General features: G+C 40.9%; 1 protein-coding gene across 1 annotated transcript in view; it reads left to right on the top strand.

Moving 5' to 3' along the window:
* The window catches only part of cadm1a (cell adhesion molecule 1a), a 586,018-nt gene extending 570,716 nt beyond the window's left edge, over positions 1–15,302 (top strand). Inside the window, exons 10-11 of the mRNA XM_037687810.1 lie at positions 9,721–9,849; positions 14,926–15,302. Coding sequence (XP_037543738.1) covers positions 9,721–9,849; positions 14,926–15,044 — 248 coding nt within the window. The 3' untranslated portion in view covers positions 15,045–15,302. The remainder of the gene's footprint in view (positions 1–9,720; positions 9,850–14,925) is intronic.
* Positions 15,303–19,578: the final 4,276 nt, after the last annotated feature.

The following is a 19,578-nucleotide window of genomic DNA, read 5'->3' as shown; positions in this document are numbered from 1 at the left end:
CTGCTGGGATACTGTTAAATAAATTGTGTTCCACTATCAGCCGTTAAAGATTCTGACAGTATGATTTATTTTATATTACAAATTTTGAGCTGTACACATTCTTCTTTTTTTGGGTTTAGGCTCCTTCTAAGAGGGGAAAGTCAGGATATTTCTGTTTCTGCTGCATTGATTCTGACAGTTGTATTTTTAATACCGTCTTCTGCGATCTGGACAACGAGCGGCCCGACTCAGTTGAAGTGCAATACGTGCTGGAATACTCTTTGAACATCACAATATATCTTATTTTGCTCCTAGCAAGTTCTTTGGGTTGTACAGTTGTAGCACATATCAAAACGATGAATAATGAACACGTTCCAGAATGTGAGGACAGGCTGATGAGGCCAAGAAACAGGTGCTGGATTCATGATATTTGACATGGGTTTTCATTATTTAAAATTAAACTTCTATGACCTTTTTGTGTTGTTTAACGCTTCTGTTTTTTCTTTTCCTGCTGTCCAATGAGCTGAGAGATGTACTTTTCTAAAAACAAAGTATGAACAGTGGAGCACGAAGATGTAGATTTGTTTATAAAAAGGATTAAAGAATTCAGAAACATAAAGGAGTTTAGCTTTTATCTAGCAGTTTGCAACTTATGGCTTTAAGCTAGCATTTTGCTTTTCTAGCTAGTGTTCTGCTTTTTGTCCCCAGTTGCTGAGCGAAGAGGGGGATTGGAAATACCCTCTCCCCATTCGTCCGTCTGTTTGAGTAGGTCGTGAGCATGATAACTTGAAAAATAAGTAAGGTACCGACTTCTGTTTCGGCGTGTGGATACATCTAGGTGTAAGAAAGGTCGCTATCAAAACTTGGGTTGCCATGTTAAAATCCAAGATGGCCACCACCATATATTTATGTAAACCAACTGCCTCAATCACTTGAGGAAATGCTTCCTAGATTTTATGTTGCCTTAAAGTATCCATCCATCCATTATATTTTATCCGCTTCTTCTTTTTTGTGTCACAGGGGTAACTGGTGCCCATATCCAGCCATCACTGTGAGAAGTGGGGGACACCCTGGACATGTCTCCAGTCCAAGACAGGGACACGTATAGACAAACAGCCATTCACTCTCTCACTCACATCTAGAGACAATTTAGAGTTACCAATCATCCTAACATGCAAGTTTTTGGTCTATGGGAGGAAACTGGAGAAAACCCATGCATGCACGGAGAGAACATGCTGACTCCACCCAGGGAGGCCCCCAAACCGAGATTTGATCCGGTGACTTTCTCACTGAGAGGTGGCAGCTCTACTAACTGCGCCACCTGTGCCCGCCTAAAAGTATAGTTTCCTCAAATAACTGGGGTGGCCAGTATGATCACTGGCAGTGGCCACCCCTTGGCTCAGTCATTGCACCTGGTCGTGGATAAAATTGCTCCCTTCTCTCTCCAGGACCCGTCACTCTGTACTAGAACTGTCATCTTTAGCCCGGCCCAACCCGGATTAGGGCTGGGTCATAACAATGTGCCTAATGTGCGGGCCGGGTCGGTGTCGGGCTTTTGATTGCGTCAGCGGACGTGCGCAGCTAACAATCCAATTATATGTTATTTGTTAAAGAAATCAGGTCTCTTGTAAACGAGTACCCAATGCTCAGTGGGATTAACCTGTATAAATAAAGGTTGAATGAATATGGCAACATGGCTTACCATACCTTCACCAGCCGCATGCGGCCATTTGACCGCGCGTTGATCGGCTTTGAAAGAGGTTAAAAAAAGTTCAGTTAAGCTTCAGATGAGACTGTACTGCCAGGCATCGATCCACCAAGCCCAAATGGACATTCAGCAGCTGTGTTAGCAGACGCGCGCTGCCGACGACCCAAACAGGTGAGATCCCAAAATATCCGACATGTCAGAGCACGGTCCATGTCTGAATAATGCAGAATGCAGGCAGAAGCAGGGATTCAATGCACTTTGACGGCCATGAAAGGACAAACACCCCCTCAGCTCCGATCTTCTGCCCCTTTTACTCAGCCACGCGTCCACCGACCGTTAATAACTATAAGCAGTCAAAGCTAAATTAAAACTGTCGGGGGAGGGTTTCAGGTTCAGACCTGTAATTACTGTTTATTTGTTGGGTCGGGTGGGGTGGGGTTCAGAAATGATGGCTACAGGCTGGGGTCGGGTTGGATTTTTTGAGCCTGAATGCAACTCTACTCTGCACCACCTTGGACAAGCAAAAAAACTACCTCTCTTATCAATAGTGCACCCACGAAAAAACAATAATGTTTACGTGCATTCCCTGTTCAAGTCTAGAAAAACACTCATGTCGAAAACTACAAACATTCATTATACAAATCCCTCAGCGACAGGCGACATTGGTGTACTTGTTAGATTAACCAGTCCAGTTTCAGCTTCTTAAACAAATGTCAGCAGAGCTGTCAGCGTTGCATCTTATCACAGTAAATGTTTATTATTTGTTTTTTGTTTTTTTAAATATATGTTAAATAAATTTCATTTCAGTCTTTTAGCAAAACAAAAGCCCATTCTGACACGTTGAAACAACCTTGTATCAGAGACGCTCTGCATGTAAGCAGCGTAGTGCGCCACCCGAGAGGCAAAAGGTTTAACTGACGTTTTTAAATGGGTTCAGTGAACAGGTTCGCTGGGACTTTAATTACATTCACTCTCACTCTCTAACTGCGAGTGTTGTTGGCATTGGAAGGGGATCTTGACAAGCCAGTGTGCTCTTATGACACCCCACCCACATTGTGCTTCTGTATTCCTGATTGCCCCTCTATCTACAGGCAGTATGGGCGCACCAGTGAAATCACTAATGCTTAATTAGCAGATTAGGAGATCCAATTAGGAGATCTCTCCTGTCAGGAATCAAGCCTCTGTCAACATGTCCTATGAAAATGAGATACTAAACGCTCCCGTTTCACTTCCTGCTGAAATGACCGCTCTTGATTGACTGCTGTGTGCTTTGTTTAGCCCCGTGGACACCTGGTTTGAAGCTCGCTCCCGATTAATCATTTATGTTTTAAGCACATTTCAAAGTGAGACGGAGCTGTGTGACAGTTCTGAGATAAGCCCGAGCGGTTTTGTCGGGCGAAAGCAAACAACTTTTATCTGACTTTCCCACGCTTCAAATACAAAATACAAACTGTTGCTATCAGCTGGACACGAAGCGAAACATGTGCTTAATAAAAAATTAGCAATTGTTTCTTATAATGAAATGCGTTTATTCTAATCTGAGTTATTGCTTACCGCCGAGATCAAAGCTTTTCACCATTTCACTACTCCTCACAACCACCGAGCTACCACAGCCTTCTGTGTGGAGCAGAGGGCTGCCATCCAGGGCGCCCGGGGAGCAGCGGGGGGGTTAAGGATGGTGCTCAAGGGCCCACAGTGGGGCCACTGTGTATGGAGGGTGGAGGCAGGTGTGAGAGATTCGCCTTTCCCACTCAAAATCTGATCACCGACTCGTCTTCTCCAATCTGTTTTAACGCTGTCTGTTAGCAAAATATGTTATTAAGCACTGGACAAAGCTTAATGAAACATTCAGAAAACAATCATTGCATGTACCGTTAAGTGATTAACATTTGGAGGCAAGCCACTGTATTTTCTAGCATATACAGTAAGTCACAGTTTTATGCATAGATTTGTCAGTCTTGCAACTTATACACTTGGTTTTTTTTTTCCATATTCATAACATAATTTTTGACGGACGCGTTCAATTGCTAAGAACTGCAACAGCGAGTCCTCCCATGCGCGCTCGCTTCACTCGGCTGGTGCAGGTGGAGGAACGCTGGAGAGCTAGTGGCTCCGGCCGCGATGGATGGATGGATGGATGGATGGATGGATGGATGGATGGATGGATGGTGCCGCCCAGGTGAAATAAAGCTGCTTTGACCGTTAAATAAACGTGATGGATCAGCAGTGACGCCTGATAAATAAGATTTAAACTCTGAATAGACTCATGTATGGTTTTTTCCTCTTCATGAGGCTTTGTTTGATTGATGCGACTTATACTCAGGAAAATACGGTATTTAAAAACTGCTAAAATTCTACAGACTGGGCTAAAATGTGATGTGGTAGTAGCTGAGAGTCATACACAACACATACTCTGAGCAAGACATCTGGTGTCATTTCATCAGTTTTTTGGGGGGTTTTTTGGATGATAGTTATTTTCAAGGATTGACCAAAATGGCTGCAAATCCATCGTTGATCAACATGAATTTGTGTAAAACTCTAGAACAGGGATCTGCAACCTTGATGATCCAAAGAGCCATTTCTGCCCCTTTGTTTGCTAAATTAAAATGTCTGGAGCCAGAAAAACCTGCTCCACCTGTGATTATCAACTGGTGGCCCGTGGACCGGAGGCTTTTCAGGCCAGTAGGAGTGACATAATAAAACTAAAATGATCTGATTTTTAACACTTGTTGATAGTTTTACATTTTAAGACAAAAGAAAAGACCAGATTATTGTAAAGAAGAATTTATTTTTATAGTTTTTACCCATTTTTTAAAAATAATTTAAACAAAAATACGCAGATCTAGTATTTTTTTTATTTATTTTAAGTATCCTACTTTAAAGAAACAAAGCATAAAGTTAAAAGTATGTTTTACTCCTTGTATTAGTACTAGTATTCACAAATGTGCACAAGAAATTACATGAAACTGTTAAAACTAGCAGTGGTTTATTCATTTTGGTTAACTTTTAAAAGAGCCTCTGCAGAGGAACCAAAGGGCCACATTTGGCTCCAGAGCCACAGGTTGCAGACCCCTGCTCTAGAAGGAAGGGTGGTTGGTGATGTGTGTTCCTTTATGGAATATTAGGCCTTTAGTTTTAAAGTGTAATAACTCTATAAGATAAAATCAAAAAACAGAATTAGCACAGTTGGCTAAGATAATTATAAAAATGACCTTTTAAACATTTAGTTTCCTATTTTACACGTTTCATCGTGAGATTGTTTTTTTTACCAAAAAAGCTGTAGAAACAAAAATAATAATTAAATGTTTCAATTTGGCTTCATCAACAACCATCATGGTTTCTTTAACAAAACTTTTTCCAAGTTTCCTTCTTAAACCATCCACATTATTTTTGGATTTTCCATTTGTTCAGCTTAAATCTACTTTTTATAATCATTTGTATAAAATAATTATTTTGATCCAAGTAGCAGCAGATTTTAAGCCAAGTAAATACCTGTGAATTAAATTAATATGCCCTTTTTTTAATTATTTGGCTGTTCAAACGATGACAGTTTGAAGATTGACTCCCGGTGTGAATTAATAAGACTCGGCTGTATTTGACTCTGTGACATAAGTGATACTTCCTGAAGATGCAATTTGCTTCAATGTTGATGTGAAGAAAATGTTTTCAGGAAGTGACAATATTCAGACAGTTCTAGCTCATTATAAAGACACAGTAGAGAGGAGTGTCAATCCCTTTATGTGAGATTTGAATTTTTAAATCTAGCTTTGGTGGCCATATTGAGTGAAAGTATACCAAATTTCAGCTTAATATCTGTAAAAATGGCTGATTTGTAGTATTTTTCCTTTTTAGCCCAGGTGGACATCTTGGATTTTTGATTTTACAATCGAAGTATTTTAGGGATTGTTCTCAGCTACTAATACACTAAATTTCAGCTGAGTAGCTCTAAAAACCTCTGAATTATATCCACAAGAAATTAGCTTTGGTAGCCTTCTTGAATTTTTAGATGTGAATCCAGAATGTGTCTCTGAAGGTGTCTCATCGCTGTCAGATACCACCACATCAAATTTCAACTCAATATCTTTAAAAATGGCATTTATTGTATTTTTCCCTTTTAGCTAAGGTGGATTTTTAATTTGCGTTAGGAATGTGTAACAGCTCGCTCTCAGACATGACCTTACCAAATTTCAGCTCAACATCTCAAAGAATGGCTGCATTTTAGTCAATTTTGAGTTTTCTGAGGTAGCTGTGGCAGCCATCTTGAACCAAGATGGCTCCAAAAGTTAATAATCAGTGTTTTGTTCAGAGACCGCTACAGTCTAGGTCATGTGACCTCACTATGGTAGTTAGAGGCTGTGAAGAGTTCGTTCAGTGTTTTTCAATGAGGAAAATGGCGTCTTTGTTTAAAAATTACGTCGCCGTGGTAACTCAAAATGCCGTTAAAAGTAACGGCACACATCACGGTGCCGAGCCGGTCGTTCTGATGTAACATTTATGGGGGTACACCTTGCGGTTCGAGACACATTAAAGTTGATAGAACAGCAAGACTCTTTTCAGGTGGATAATAATAGGGGGCTGCCGTTCTAGGCAGTCCCCAATAAAAGTTTCTCTCTGGTGCCACCTACAGGCCAGATGTTTCATGTTCAACCGGTGTGTCCTTAAAGCAAAGGCAGGTTGAGTTCATCTTGATTCTGGTTGTAAATTCTCACCTTATTATTAAATGAAGCGACATGAAACACACAAAGACTTGTGTGTGTGTGTGTTAACTTTAAAGTCTTCCCATTCCCGTCCTCCTGGAATTAATTTAACCCATGATAGTTTGATGCAGACAGTCAACAATCCCCCGCACCTGCCCTTTTTTTTTTTTTTTTTAAACCACCCCGGCCACCCAACACACACACACACAATCCCACCACCTCCCCCAAAGCCAAAGTCCACATTAACATCGTAATAGGAAAGTGTGTTAAAGCACAACTCTTTGCCGCCTGACAAGAAGTGAATTGGATGTCAGAAGGATTCCTGCTCAGTTTAATTGAATCTGCCCAGCACTAAAAAAGAAAATCTGAAGTCAAAATAACCAATTAGATCTCTCAGGTAATGTTTTGTTGAGTTTGACAGGTAGAACAGAACGACCCCTTCCCGCTCCTCCCCACGGTCCTGCAGCTCGAGTGCGTGGGTGGGTGGAAGCCGATGATGTTTCTCTCTGTTTCTGTTATTTGTTAATCAGTGTTTGCCTCTTCTCTTTTTCCACCCCCAGGAGCAGTAAAATACTCCTCTGTTACCGAAGCTAATGGATGTAGAGGCTGTTTGTTGTCCCGATTTAAAAAAAACAAAATAAAAATTAACATCAAGTCTTCTTTTTGGGGATAAATTGGAAGTAAATATATATTTTCTTTTCTTTCGGCTGCTCTCTTCTTCAGGGGTCGCTACAGCGAAGTAACTGACACAAAGACCACCGAGCTACCACGGCCCTCTGTGTGGAGCAGAGAGCTGCCGTCTAGGGTGCCTGGGGGAGCAGATAGTGGGGGTTAAGGGCCTTGCTCAAGGGCCCAGAGTGGGACAAATGAGGGTGGAGGCAGGTGTGGGTATCTCACCTTTCCCACCCACATTTTAATGGTGTCGGTTTTGGAAATTGAACAGGCAACCTTCCGATCACAGGCCCACTTTTTCTAACCTCTGCGCCACCACTTCCCCCACAAAGTACACAAATAGGATAAAAGCATGAAAATCTTTCTATGGTCTGTATTTTCTATAAGATGCAGAAGAAACTCAGGATTTCTAAGAACATCTTGGCTAACGCCAAATATGAAAATTGTCGTCTCTGTGTCACTTTGACACAAAACAGGTTGTTGGTGCAAGCGTCCCTTAAAAGAACCAACCAGCTCCGTGAATGAACATATACCGTATTTTTTGGACTATAAGGCGCATTATCAATGAACGGGTCTGTTTTCATACGTAAGGTGCACCGGGTTATAAGGCTCGCTGTCAATATTTGAGAAAATTAAAGGATTTTAAGTGCGCCTTATAGTCCAAAATATACAGTACAGTAGTTAGTGTTGTCATGGATCCCTTACCCCGATCACAACTTATTAAATCCAAGATTTTCAACAGACTTGGCATTAGCTAAGTCAAACTTTGAACTCCGGTGTTTAAGGTTTCACTCCATTAATAATCAGTTATATGAATTTTTTGAGTGGTTAGAGCAGTCGTCCTACAATGCAAGAGTTGGGGGTTCGATTCCACCAGCAGTCACATGCTGAAGTGTCCCTGGGCAAGACACTGAACCCCTCATTGTCTCTGATGTGTGTCCCATCAGTGTATGAATGTGATGAAGCTCTGATTAGTCTCTGTATAGATCTAGTAGAGTGCTGTGTGAATGGGTAAATGAGGGCACAGATTGTGTTGTGAAGTACTTTGAGAATCTTGATAAGATAGAAAGGAGCTACATAAGTATAATCCATTTACCATTAATAATCAGTTATGTGATTTTTTTTATTATTATTCCATTATCGCAGCAGCTGCTCGGGCTTCAGCCCCACGTTTTGGCGGGAAAAAGAAAACCTCAATTCACACAAAGCAGAAGCTTTAAAAAAACGATCTTAAAACAAAAACCCAGTTTGGTTGGTAGTTGTCTAAAATGAGTTTTGAGTTCATGCTGAAAAACATTTACTGTCTGAATTATTTATTTTCTCTTTCAGGAAGTTTCCTGCCAGCGTTGTCATTTTAGCGCAGTTAGCCACCGCAGGAGGTTACGAAATTAGAAAAACATCAATCCTACGAGTTCTTGCTTCATTTTTTTTTAAATGTTTGTGCTGTTTATGGATTTTTGGAAAAAATAAGGCAGATATTGAATTTAAAGAAAGTTTCCCGCAGTTTATTGTTCATTTTTCAGAGTTGTTTTATTTTGGTGATAAACGGCCACAATCATAAAACTTCCTCTGGCAATGAGTGACCTGATGCCAGTGTGTTTTAAAGTTTAGTTACTGAAAAAGCCAAATAAAAACTTTTTAAATTTTTATTTATTTATTATTATTTAGAGTCTCATGCCATATACAACACAAAACTGGTCTGATGTTTTTCTGAGGGCATAACAGATTTTAATGTTTTATTAAAACAAACAACCCCCTTTTCATGAAAATCTTCAGTGGTATCTGATGACATGATTATTTTTATTTTATATTGATTTGAGCTCTTTAGCATAGCATTTGTCACACAAAGCTTTTAATTAAAAAAATCAGTAAACTTTAAGTTCTCAGCTTCTTCTTGCAGAGAAAAACAACTTTTTACACGAAGGCACGGGTTTCAACCGTGAATTTTGGAGCTCGAGAAGACGGAGGTTAATTCCCGAGGTCGGCCTGTTAGCTTAGCTCATAGCTTAGCTTCTCAGCTTAGCTGTGATCCAAAAACACGACTTTGGACGGTTAAAACAGATTTTAAAGAGAAAGGGAGGCGTCCGTGAAGAGCACCTTGTCATCCAGTGTCTTCAGTAGAAAGAGGGAGAGATACGTAAAAACGATAAAGCTGGTAAATGACAATGAGGTCGATAATTTTCATTCATCATGAGATTAATTGATTTATTGTTTATGGCGACAGGCCTAGTCGCAGCTAAAAGTAGCAAAAATGTGGGGTTATCAAGTCAACTTGAACTTCTTCACGTTATTTTTTCTAAAGATGAAAAATAATCTCTGTACAGCTTTGCATGCAAGTGTCTTTTTTTTTTTTCCCCTCAAAAATTTAGGAAGAGAAAGTAAAGACATCTAAAGTTTATTTTCAGTTTGAGTCTGACTTTACCGAGGTCTGTGATGGGCTCCAGGCAGCAGGGAGACTGAGACGTTCGTGTCTCCGTGTTGTTAAAGCAGCGGATTTTAGGCGCTGCAAGCCTCCTGCATTAGGTGTAATCTACATCTCTATCACATGCCGCTGTCAGACATCCCCATAGGGGTTTGGTGGCTGATTGCTATTCCCACTATGTGACAGGCAGTTTTAACAGTTCTCTTCCCCACATTGATTTTCTTTTTCTTCTTTGCTTACAGATTCACGAGCTGGAGAAGGAGCGCCCAGAACGGTGGACCATGCGGTCATCGGAGGCGTGGTGGCCGTGGTCGTCTTCGCCATGCTCTGCCTGCTCATCGTCCTGGGACGCTACTTTGCAAGACACAAAGGTAGAAGACGAGGAAATAAAACTTTAATTCAAGGTCTACAGTTTGTTCCCTGGTTATATCGTTTTAATAATATAATGTACGTTGGTTATAATGTGCAAAAAGTTTTAAACTACTACTAATCAACAGGCTTTGAGGATCTTTCAAAGTTTTTGTTTGGGCTTTGCTGTTTTGGCTGGATACATGCACTTCTGTGTATTAAAGTGGAATGTAGAGAGAGGACAAAAAGAGAAGTGCTACAGCAGTTGCTTTCTAAAAAAAAAAGGCTTTAAAGTCTTTTTCAAGAAAACAAAAGTTCGGCAAAATGGCCGCACAGACCAGTCCGCCTTTAGGCTTCCATTGAAAAATCTGAGATAAAACGCCCACATCCTGCACGTAAATGACTTTTCAGAAATGAAGCGGGCAGAGTAGTAAAAGAGGCGTGGAACAGAACTCAGCTGGGTTGAAGTGGAGCACAATCCACTAAACGTGTCCAACGTCTCCCTCGTGTCAGTTGTGGTGAATTCTCTCATTTCAACGTTCATTTTGTGGTTAACTATTTGTTTTAATCTACGAAGTTGCAGTGTGTCATCATCGATATTCCCTTGTAGAGCTGAGATTTCTAACCCGAGCCAAAATAATGTGTTTGATGGGTGGGCCGGGTCAGTCTCAGACTTCTGATATGGTTTTATGAATTATATGTTTTAATCTAATTGTAGAGGAGGAGGCAAGTCTGACCAGCCAGTTGAAAGAGGTAAAAAAAAAAAAAGTCCAGTTAAGCTTCAGATGGATCAGCTGATCACCGGTCGTGCGCGTCTCCACACCTGCTGTCATCTGCGGTGAAGGAAGTAGCAGCATCTACAAAAGCCGAAGCGAACAGTGCGTTCAATTCAAATAGCTTTGCTCTATATTTTTCAAAATAATTTTGCTCTGAATATATTTTTGTTCATCTGTATAATAGCCTATCTTCACAGTTGATTTTTTAGTCTATTTGTTTTGTATGTTAATATCCATTTGGTGACTTGTTAATAAACAAGAACTCCTATATCTTCCTTTATTTGAAATACATTTCGAAAATATCACGTCAAAGTGATTTGCTTACAAAAGCAGTAAAAGCCTAATTAAAGATTTTTTTTTTCTAATTCGGGCCTGTAATTACAGTTAAACGATCGAGTCGGGTTTGGAAAACATTGCTACGGGCTGGGGCCGCGTCTGATTTTTTTAGGCCCAAATGCAACTCTATTCCCTCGGATATAAATCTGTCTGTTGTTTAATCCTGCCAGCGAGTCGTTGTGCGCCACTGCACCATGGCTTCTGTTTTTACATGTCGGCCATTTACTACCTCGCTCGGCGCCACAGAGGTGGGCTGGCATCAACTTTCCTCGCCGCCTCGGCCCCTTCAGGTCACATCGAGGCGGCCAGAACACACCTCAGTCCTGGACTGAAGCATCTTGTGAAAGAGCCTTAAGAAACAGGGAATAAAAATCCAGTTAGCATGAAAGTTGTGTAGAATGGCCTAGTTCACTACAGTTGTATCATCCTTCACATTTTAAATAATAGTTTATTGGAAATCCCCTTGTTGGAGATAAAATTATATTTTTTGTCTGTCAAACTGTTATCTTTGGTGTTATTATAAATTAAAGTAAACAAATCGAGCTAATGGATTTTGTGAAAAGCTGTTGGTAACAAAGTGCTTTAAGAGGGTTTAATTACAAAGTTTTCTGTTTTGGAAAAACATTGGTTCACTTCTTGTTTCAGACTTTTTTCATACCCGAATGATTCCTAAATGACCAACACTCCTGTGAAAATGATCAAGAACGTGACTAAAAATTATTTTTGGAAGTTTTTGAAAACTCATTGAAGAAATGCGTGTCCACCGCTGCCTTCAGTGCAGCATCTTATGTTGAAAAAAATTACAGATATGTAAGTTTTGATCAAACAAACCTTGAAAAAATAATAAGCATGTACATCAGGCAATCTGAAGATGTCAGAAAATCACAGTATGTGATGTGAATGATTCTCAGCTACTAACACAACAGTTTTAGCTCTCTGTAAAATTAGCTGAGTTACAGCTATTTTCTGTTTAAATCAGTTGGCTGCAACATCCATCTTGAATTATCCAGTTGTGTTTGAGCATCCTGCAATTGCATTTTGCAATTTTATTTGTAGTTTATCCAGTGGTATGATATTTTGCTAACAGAGACGTGCAAAAACACAAAGTACTTTGAGCATGCATCAGGACAAAGTACTTTACTTTGCACAGTACGTTATATGATTTTGAAATACTGTATAATCTCTTTTTAAGGCTGCAGAAGGTCACCGCTGTCCTCTAAAGCGATATCTTCAGCAGCCTTATGTGCTGCTGCACTTTGTTTCTGTAAGAACTTATTTTTACATCATTAGATAAATGTGAGCCAAACGATGAAAAGACAGCTATTAAGGCTCCGGGTTACCAATGATGAGTAAAATTACATTCTTCTAGCAGTGCTGATGAATCGTATGAGTCTTGTGTGCTGCCCTCATCACAGCAGAATAATTACAATCTATAAAGAATTTCACACTTTCATGTTTCTCAAGCGTGAGGAAATAGAATTACGTACATTGCAGCACTTTAGGAAAAGAAACTGATAAATGAGGCAAAATAAAGGTTCAAAAAATGGTTTTACTTATTTCAGGGTTGTGTTAAGTTAGTTTCCCCTCTAATTTCTGTCCAAGCACTTCATGTAAGCTGTAGCTTTGCACAAAACATTTGTAACTTCTGAGTTTAAATGAAGAAAATATGAAACACGGCTGACATTATACCATATTAACCAAATATTTAGCTAATCTTGATCTTTCCATCCATTTCCTGCTGTATATCTGTGGTCGGGTCACAGGGCCAACAGGCTCAGAAGTGAAACCCAGACAGCCCTCTCCCTACAACTCTATCCAGGATCCCAAGGGGTTCCCAGATATAAAGGAACCCTAATCCTTCTAGACATTTACCGGTGTCTCCTTTCAGTAGAAGATGCCTGGAACGTCTCCAGATACCGAAGCCCCTTGTATCTTGTTTTAGATTGGGTCACAGTGACCACAGGTTCAGAAGAGACACCCATCTTTTCCAGTGACATGTTCTACCTCATTCTTGGAGGATCCTACGGAGTTCTCAGGCTAGCAGGGGTATATAACAGCTAGTTCTGTCTCTTCTTTCTTCCTATTGAGGCGTGCCTCAATGTAGACTCCTTGGTGGAATTTCTAATCGGTTGGTTCAATCACATCAGCTGACTCGTTTTGATGCAGCAAAACAGTGTGGAACAATGGGTCTTGCAGCGGCTCCTTAGTAGTGAAGGTATAAAAGGTATAAAATGTCTGGAAAAGCCCTCCTGCTATGCAGGCTCTGCTCCATAATTCCAGCAGTGGGCCTCCCAGTGGTGTTCCATGGGTAACGCTAACCACTGAAGGGGCAAAAGCGAACCACTGGCGCTATAGACCAGTTCACCCTGGTAGACAGCGCTCGTGAGCCTTGGTTGGCAGGCTGCCTATGAGAAGGAAAGCTTTGATTTCAAACCAGGGCAGACGGAGCTCGTTATGCCTTTTTAGGCAAATGCGACTAGACCCACCGTCGACAACTGTGGTGATGTCAGGAAGGGCGTCCGGTGAGCAAAATCAGCCACATTTAAATTTCAAGGATTTACTATCTCTATTGCAAGGATGTGCTAGGACGTTCTCCGTAGGTGGTGCATGCTGCTGCCCGGGCGGTGTGAGAAGTGAGAGGATGATATGAAGACACTCCATTTCACAACTGACGATACAGGAAACAGAGAAAAATAGAAAAGGAGACTCCATGTGGCTGATCTTGTTCTGAAAGGAGCGGGACCTACAGCCTGAAGGAGAGAGTTTCCTACTGTGAGCTCCCCCCAGAGAGAGAGCACCTCACTCCATCTCTAAGGCTGAGTCCAGTCACCTTCCAGAGGGAGCGCGTTTCAGCCACTTCTATCCAAGATCTTCTTTTGGTCATGATTCATACAAGAAGACCATAGATGAGGGGTGGCATGTAGACGGACCAGTGATTCATGAGCTTTGTCTTTCAGCTCAGCTTCTCCTTCTTCACTACAGACTGAAGCAACACCCTCATTACTGCAGATGAGGTCCCAAACCAGACACCCCCCTCTTAACTGTACATTGGTCAAATGTTGTTCATGAACCACAGGGGCGTCCCTGGCAGAGTCCAATCTGCACAGCTTTACTTTGTGTCAAGGGTGCAAGCAAGGCTCCCACTTGGGCCACGCAGGGACCAGATACCCTGTAAGAAGTACCCTTCAAATAATTCCAGGGGGTGCATAGTCCAAAGCACGTAAAACACGTAGAATGGAGCAAAAAACTTGTGATCCCATTACCATTGTTGCACAGGTAAGTCTGGTCCACTGTTCCATGACCTGAACAGTCCTCCTGAATCTAAGGTTCAACACTCAGCTGGAGCCTTTTCCAGCACATGTAATATATGCATTTATTTCAAGTTTTCTGCTGAGTATTGAGCTTTCAGTCACCGACACCAACCAGTGGACCAAGTTAAAATGTCAGATTTATCATTTCGTCCCGCTCCAGGGAAACAAATGTAACATTTTTCCGCTTCCCACCTGGAGTAGCAACATGTACAGGGTCACCTGCAGGTTACGTTTTGTCACAGCACCACCGAGCACCTTGTTTCTGTCTACTCAGTCATTTTTCACATGTGGCCTTTCTCCCGCCTCACTCATGCTAGGATGTTGTCACCGTTTCCAAACTCCGCTGCGGTCCAACGTGAATAAATCTCGCAAATTAGGTTTGAAGTGGCCTTTTCTTTGGCTGAACTTGACAAGGTTAATTTGAACGCGAGCGCCACGTTCTTGTCTGCACTCGAGATCGTTTCAGAGCCATGATTTTCACGTGCCAATCTTACTGAGGGAAAACGTATAATCTGAATATTACAGCTTTCTTGTGTTGGGTGGTTGTAAACGGCCGCACGGTGGCGGATTTGCATAATTAGGTGCTGTGAATGGAGGGTCACATTTTAATCTTTGGCATCATCCAAGCAGCAGGCTATTACTCCGTCCCTGACATCGTCTTCCTCTTCCTCCTCAGGTACCTACTTCACGCATGAAGCCAAAGGAGCAGACGATGCAGCGGACGCAGACACAGCCATCATCAACGCAGAGGGAGGCCACACCAACTCCGATGAAAAGAAGGAGTACTACATCTAATCCAAACGGGACCCCCTCACTCCAGCGTCCTCGAGACGTGGAGCTGGTTTTACGGGGAATGTGGGGCAAGGGGTTTGACAGAGAGCTTTTAATTTGAAAGGATCGAGGGTTCGACAGGTCAAGGTGGGATTTTTAAAAGAAAGTCCTGGTTTTAAGACGTCGTTTAGTCTAGTCTGCAGATGTAGATGGAATGTTCTGTGTTTAACAAAAAAAAACTCAAAAAACAGGATTTAAAAATTTAAAGTTGGAGTTTTTCAGTAAAGCAAGTCGGGGCGGTGTCGGGGGTGAGGGGAGGGGTGCGCCAGGCGTTGCCAGAAATCATTGTAGAGAGCTTCACCATTCAACACCCCCCGCCTCCTAACTGCTGGTTCAAACTTTATTTACTTTCACCATTTGCAGAAAATTCTGTGCCTTGTTCTGAACGTTTCTTTTTGTTCTCTCCGTGTTGATCATTTGCATAACTTTGTTGCTCCCTCCGTTATTATTTTTATTTTTTTCACCGTTTCATCTCTCTCACTTGTTATCGGTGTGCTGTCGGCTTTTGTATGAGAGTCAAACCACACGCAGCCACTTTATTCATTTCTCTAAATGTGTCTGCGCTCGCCGATCCTCTCCTGCATAACGACAACTCTTTCCAGTAAACTGTGATTTGTCTCAAGCCATTTCGTCCCTCTCCTTTTCCCCCCTCAACGTTTGACCGCTCCAAAAATAAATAATAAAAATGTAAAAAATAAAAAACAGAAATGCATGGAATGCTTCATTGTACAAACAGCATAAACGAGACACAGGTTTGTTGTACTGGACCCGCGCCGATGCCCCCCAACCCTCCAAAGCTAACATGGACTGGTTTAATCAGACCAACGCAGATCTGTAAAAGTTTTAGCCGCCTCCGTTTCCTTCTCAGAGTCGACATATAGCTAGCTGTTCCTTAAAGGGATAGTTCAGACGTTTTGAAGTGAGGTTCTGAGGAAATGGTTATGAATAATTAATATCTTACCTGTTGTAGAAAGCTCTTTAAACAGCCGTTTGAACTGATGAGCTAACAGCTAGTCAGTGGAGCCATAACTAATGTCCTTAAAATAACGCCAGGTTGCACAACATGATACAGCCCAGTATAGCTGGTACCTGATATACAGTAGTCCCTCGCTACTTCGCGGTTCGTTTTTCGCGGACTCGCTCTATCGCGTTTTTTTTTTAATAAGATTGGACATGACGTGCAATTGGCTGATTGATGGATGAGCCGCACGATCGGCATAGAATTTTTATTTAAAATAAATTATTTTAAATTATTTAGCACCTGCTGCACCTGTGTGCAGCCCACACTGCAGGAGAAACTTCCTCCTGCATCTCCTCCTCCCTCCTCTGTGATCTCCATTCTGCAGCAGAGTGGGCGTGGCCAAGAGCCCAGAGTGCAGCCGTGGCAGAGAGCTGAGTTCATAATGTGCTTGTGCTCTTTTAGAGCATTTAGAGATTAGGAACATTGTTTAGAATAATGCAAGAGTGTGGTAAGGATTTAACACATCTTAATAAATAAATAAATATATATATACATATATATATATATATATATATATGTATATATATATATATATATATATGTATATATATATATATATATACACATACGTGTGTGTGTATAAATACTGAAATAAACTACTACTTACTACTTTGCAGTTTTTTCACTTATCGCGGGGCTTCAGGGTACTGATCCCTCGTGATAAACAAGGGACTACTGTATACCAGGTACATACCCTGTGAGCAGAAGGGACGAAGTTACTTTCATGATACCACCCAGTCACTGTAGGTACTAGCTGCATACCCGGTATGTATTCGGTAAATACCGTGAACATATCAAGCTATATTATGCATTACTACTCGAGTCCAAATTTTAAAAATTTATAGTAGTTCATGCAAACATTAGTTAGTAAATTTTACATTACTCTGTTTTACTTACACGTTTATTCCAACAACAACAAAAATTACAATATTCCTGCTGGAAGTTCCTAGGCTGCGCTGGACATTCTACAGCTAGCTGCTGCTGCCATTTGTACTCAAAAACTAGAAATTTTGACGGGGACTGACACATTGCGGCCATTTTTAAATTTTGATTTGACAGTACTAAGTGTTGGGCTTTGCTCTCAGCTACTATCGCACCAAATTTCAGTGCAATGTGGCAACAAAAAAAAAAAAAATCAATGTTATTGTCATTTTTTTCTTTTAAGCTATGGTGGCCATCTTGGATTTTTGATTTGGATTTAATACGTGATGGAAAACATTCTCAGCTAAAACCTCACCCAACTTCAGCTCTATGTGTAAATATGTCTGAGTTAAAACCATTTAAAAGTAACGTTGGTGGCCATCTTTGTACTTTTTATTTTAATTGCTGTCAGCTAGCACCATACCAAATGTTTGCTAAATATCTATAAAATAGCTGAGTCATCGTATTTTCCCTTTTAGCTAAGGCGACCATCTTGGATTTTTAATTTGCATTAGGAATGTATAACTCACTCTCAGCTACGACCATACCAAATTCCAGCTTAATATCTCGAACAATGACTGAGTTATAGTCAATTTTGAGTCTTCTGAGGTAGCTGTGGCAGCCATCTTGAACCAAAATGGCTCCCAAAGTTAATCGGTGTTTTGTTCAGAGACCACGTCACTCTAGGTCATGTGACCTCACTGTGGCCGTTAAGAGGCTGTGGAGTTGTTTTTTCAATTAGAAAAATGGCGTCTTTGTTTGCAAATTATGTTGCCATGGTAACCTGGAGACGCCAATAAAAGTAATGGCACACGTCACGGTGCTGAGCCGGTGAGGTTAGAGTTGTTTTTAAGACGACAGTAATCCACCTCTGATTTGAACCCCGCCCTGACTAGCCATTAGCTCATCGGTCTGATCAGACTATTTGTCCAAATTAAGGCTGTTCAATAAAACAAAATAATCGTTCGTAAGCTTTGAACAGAACCAAACTGAACTATCAGTTTAAACCATTAGTTTTCCTATATGGGAGATTTTTTTCCCATCAATATGCTGCCATTTATTATTTTAGTTTCACATTACTTCTTTTTGGCTGATATGAACACCTGTACCCGTTGGTTTTTATTGAGTTATAATGAGTTTTAACGTATTTGAATCTACTCTTAAACCTGAAAGATTTGTCTTACAAAGACGGGACAAGTTAGAAAATGTAAATTGCTTTGAAACTTTTTTTTTTTGGCTCATTCTTAGACAGAAGGCCTCAGTATTTAAAACTAAAAAATCCAGTCCTGTTATTATTGGTCAGAAGCTGCCGGTATAGTGTGGTATAGTGTGCATAACCTAAGGGAGTAGACAGACCGCCTTAATCGATTTTAAATTGAAACTTGTGCAAGTTTAAGTTACGTTTTAGCTCCACGAAACATCCAGGTCTCCATCAGTGGCTTCATCTAATCTCATAAACACTCAATGTCAACTCAAGCCAGTGGATTCACAGCTGTAATGTAAACTAATCCTTACCCTGAACAATTTTTTACAACTTACTAGAACTCCAGATGGAGTGCCGTTGTGGATTTTATCGTTTCACTTTCATTGTGAGTTTCGTCGACCTGTAAATCAGATACATGTTGGGGAAAAGAAACGTTTTGGAACAGAAATGCTGAGAGAAAGACCAGTCTTTCCATCTCCATCACATCAACTATAAACGGTTTTGCATTGTTGCAGCGGCTTTTGAATGCTTAAATAGTTCACATTTTGCATGTCTGTATGTGCTTGAGAATATTTTTTCCTGCATCTCTGTTTAGCTTCATGGAACAGCTGCCAAAACTGAACAGGGATCAGTTTTGTTGTGCCAGCTGGGGGGCGCTGACGATGCCAAAAGTCAGTCTTTGCTTGTAATTTAACTTAGTCCACATGTTGTGCGTCATGTCGTTTATCCATGGTTTGCATTAGTTCCCTAGCTGGTGGCATTGTCTGTAATTGTATGTTCACACAGCAAGCAACACACTTAACAAGTCCTTTATATTCGGGCCACGTGTGGCTTTATGGAGATGGAGGTGCGGGTGGTGGTGGGCAACTTCCAAGTTTGAAACACTGCCGGTGTGATTAATGTGCGGTTTTATTTCACATACCAGGCATTCTACCAACACCAATGATTTAAATGTTCAGCTAAAACAGCCGTCATTCATGACACAAGCGCATCAGTTAGTTTAGGGAAAAAACGAGCATTTACTTTTATTCAGCACCAACCTCGGTTCAAGGGTCCCAGTTCAGTACTGGTTCTATAGAACAAGACACACGTGCTAAATATTAGTTTTTTTGGTTGATGAGTCTTCTAAAACCAGACACGCAAAACCAACCACTCGTGTTAATGGAGGCTGTAATTCAGTGGTCATACAGCAAGATAGGATTTGTTAACTCATAACCTGCGCTATCAAGTCGGCGTTTTGTCTTATTCATACAAATTGAACTAAACCGAGGCCTACAGGCTGTGTCAGTTCAAAAGTTTGATCAACTTCGAAACTGAAAACTGTCCTTTTATTGGAAAAATATGAAAATGTC

This window comes from Nematolebias whitei, chromosome 14 (genome assembly GCF_014905685.2).
Source record: "Nematolebias whitei isolate Nwh7 chromosome 14, NemWhi1, whole genome shotgun sequence".
NCBI classification, from domain to species: domain Eukaryota; kingdom Metazoa; phylum Chordata; class Actinopteri; order Cyprinodontiformes; family Rivulidae; genus Nematolebias; species Nematolebias whitei.
This window is presented reverse-complemented; position numbering and strand designations above follow the sequence as displayed.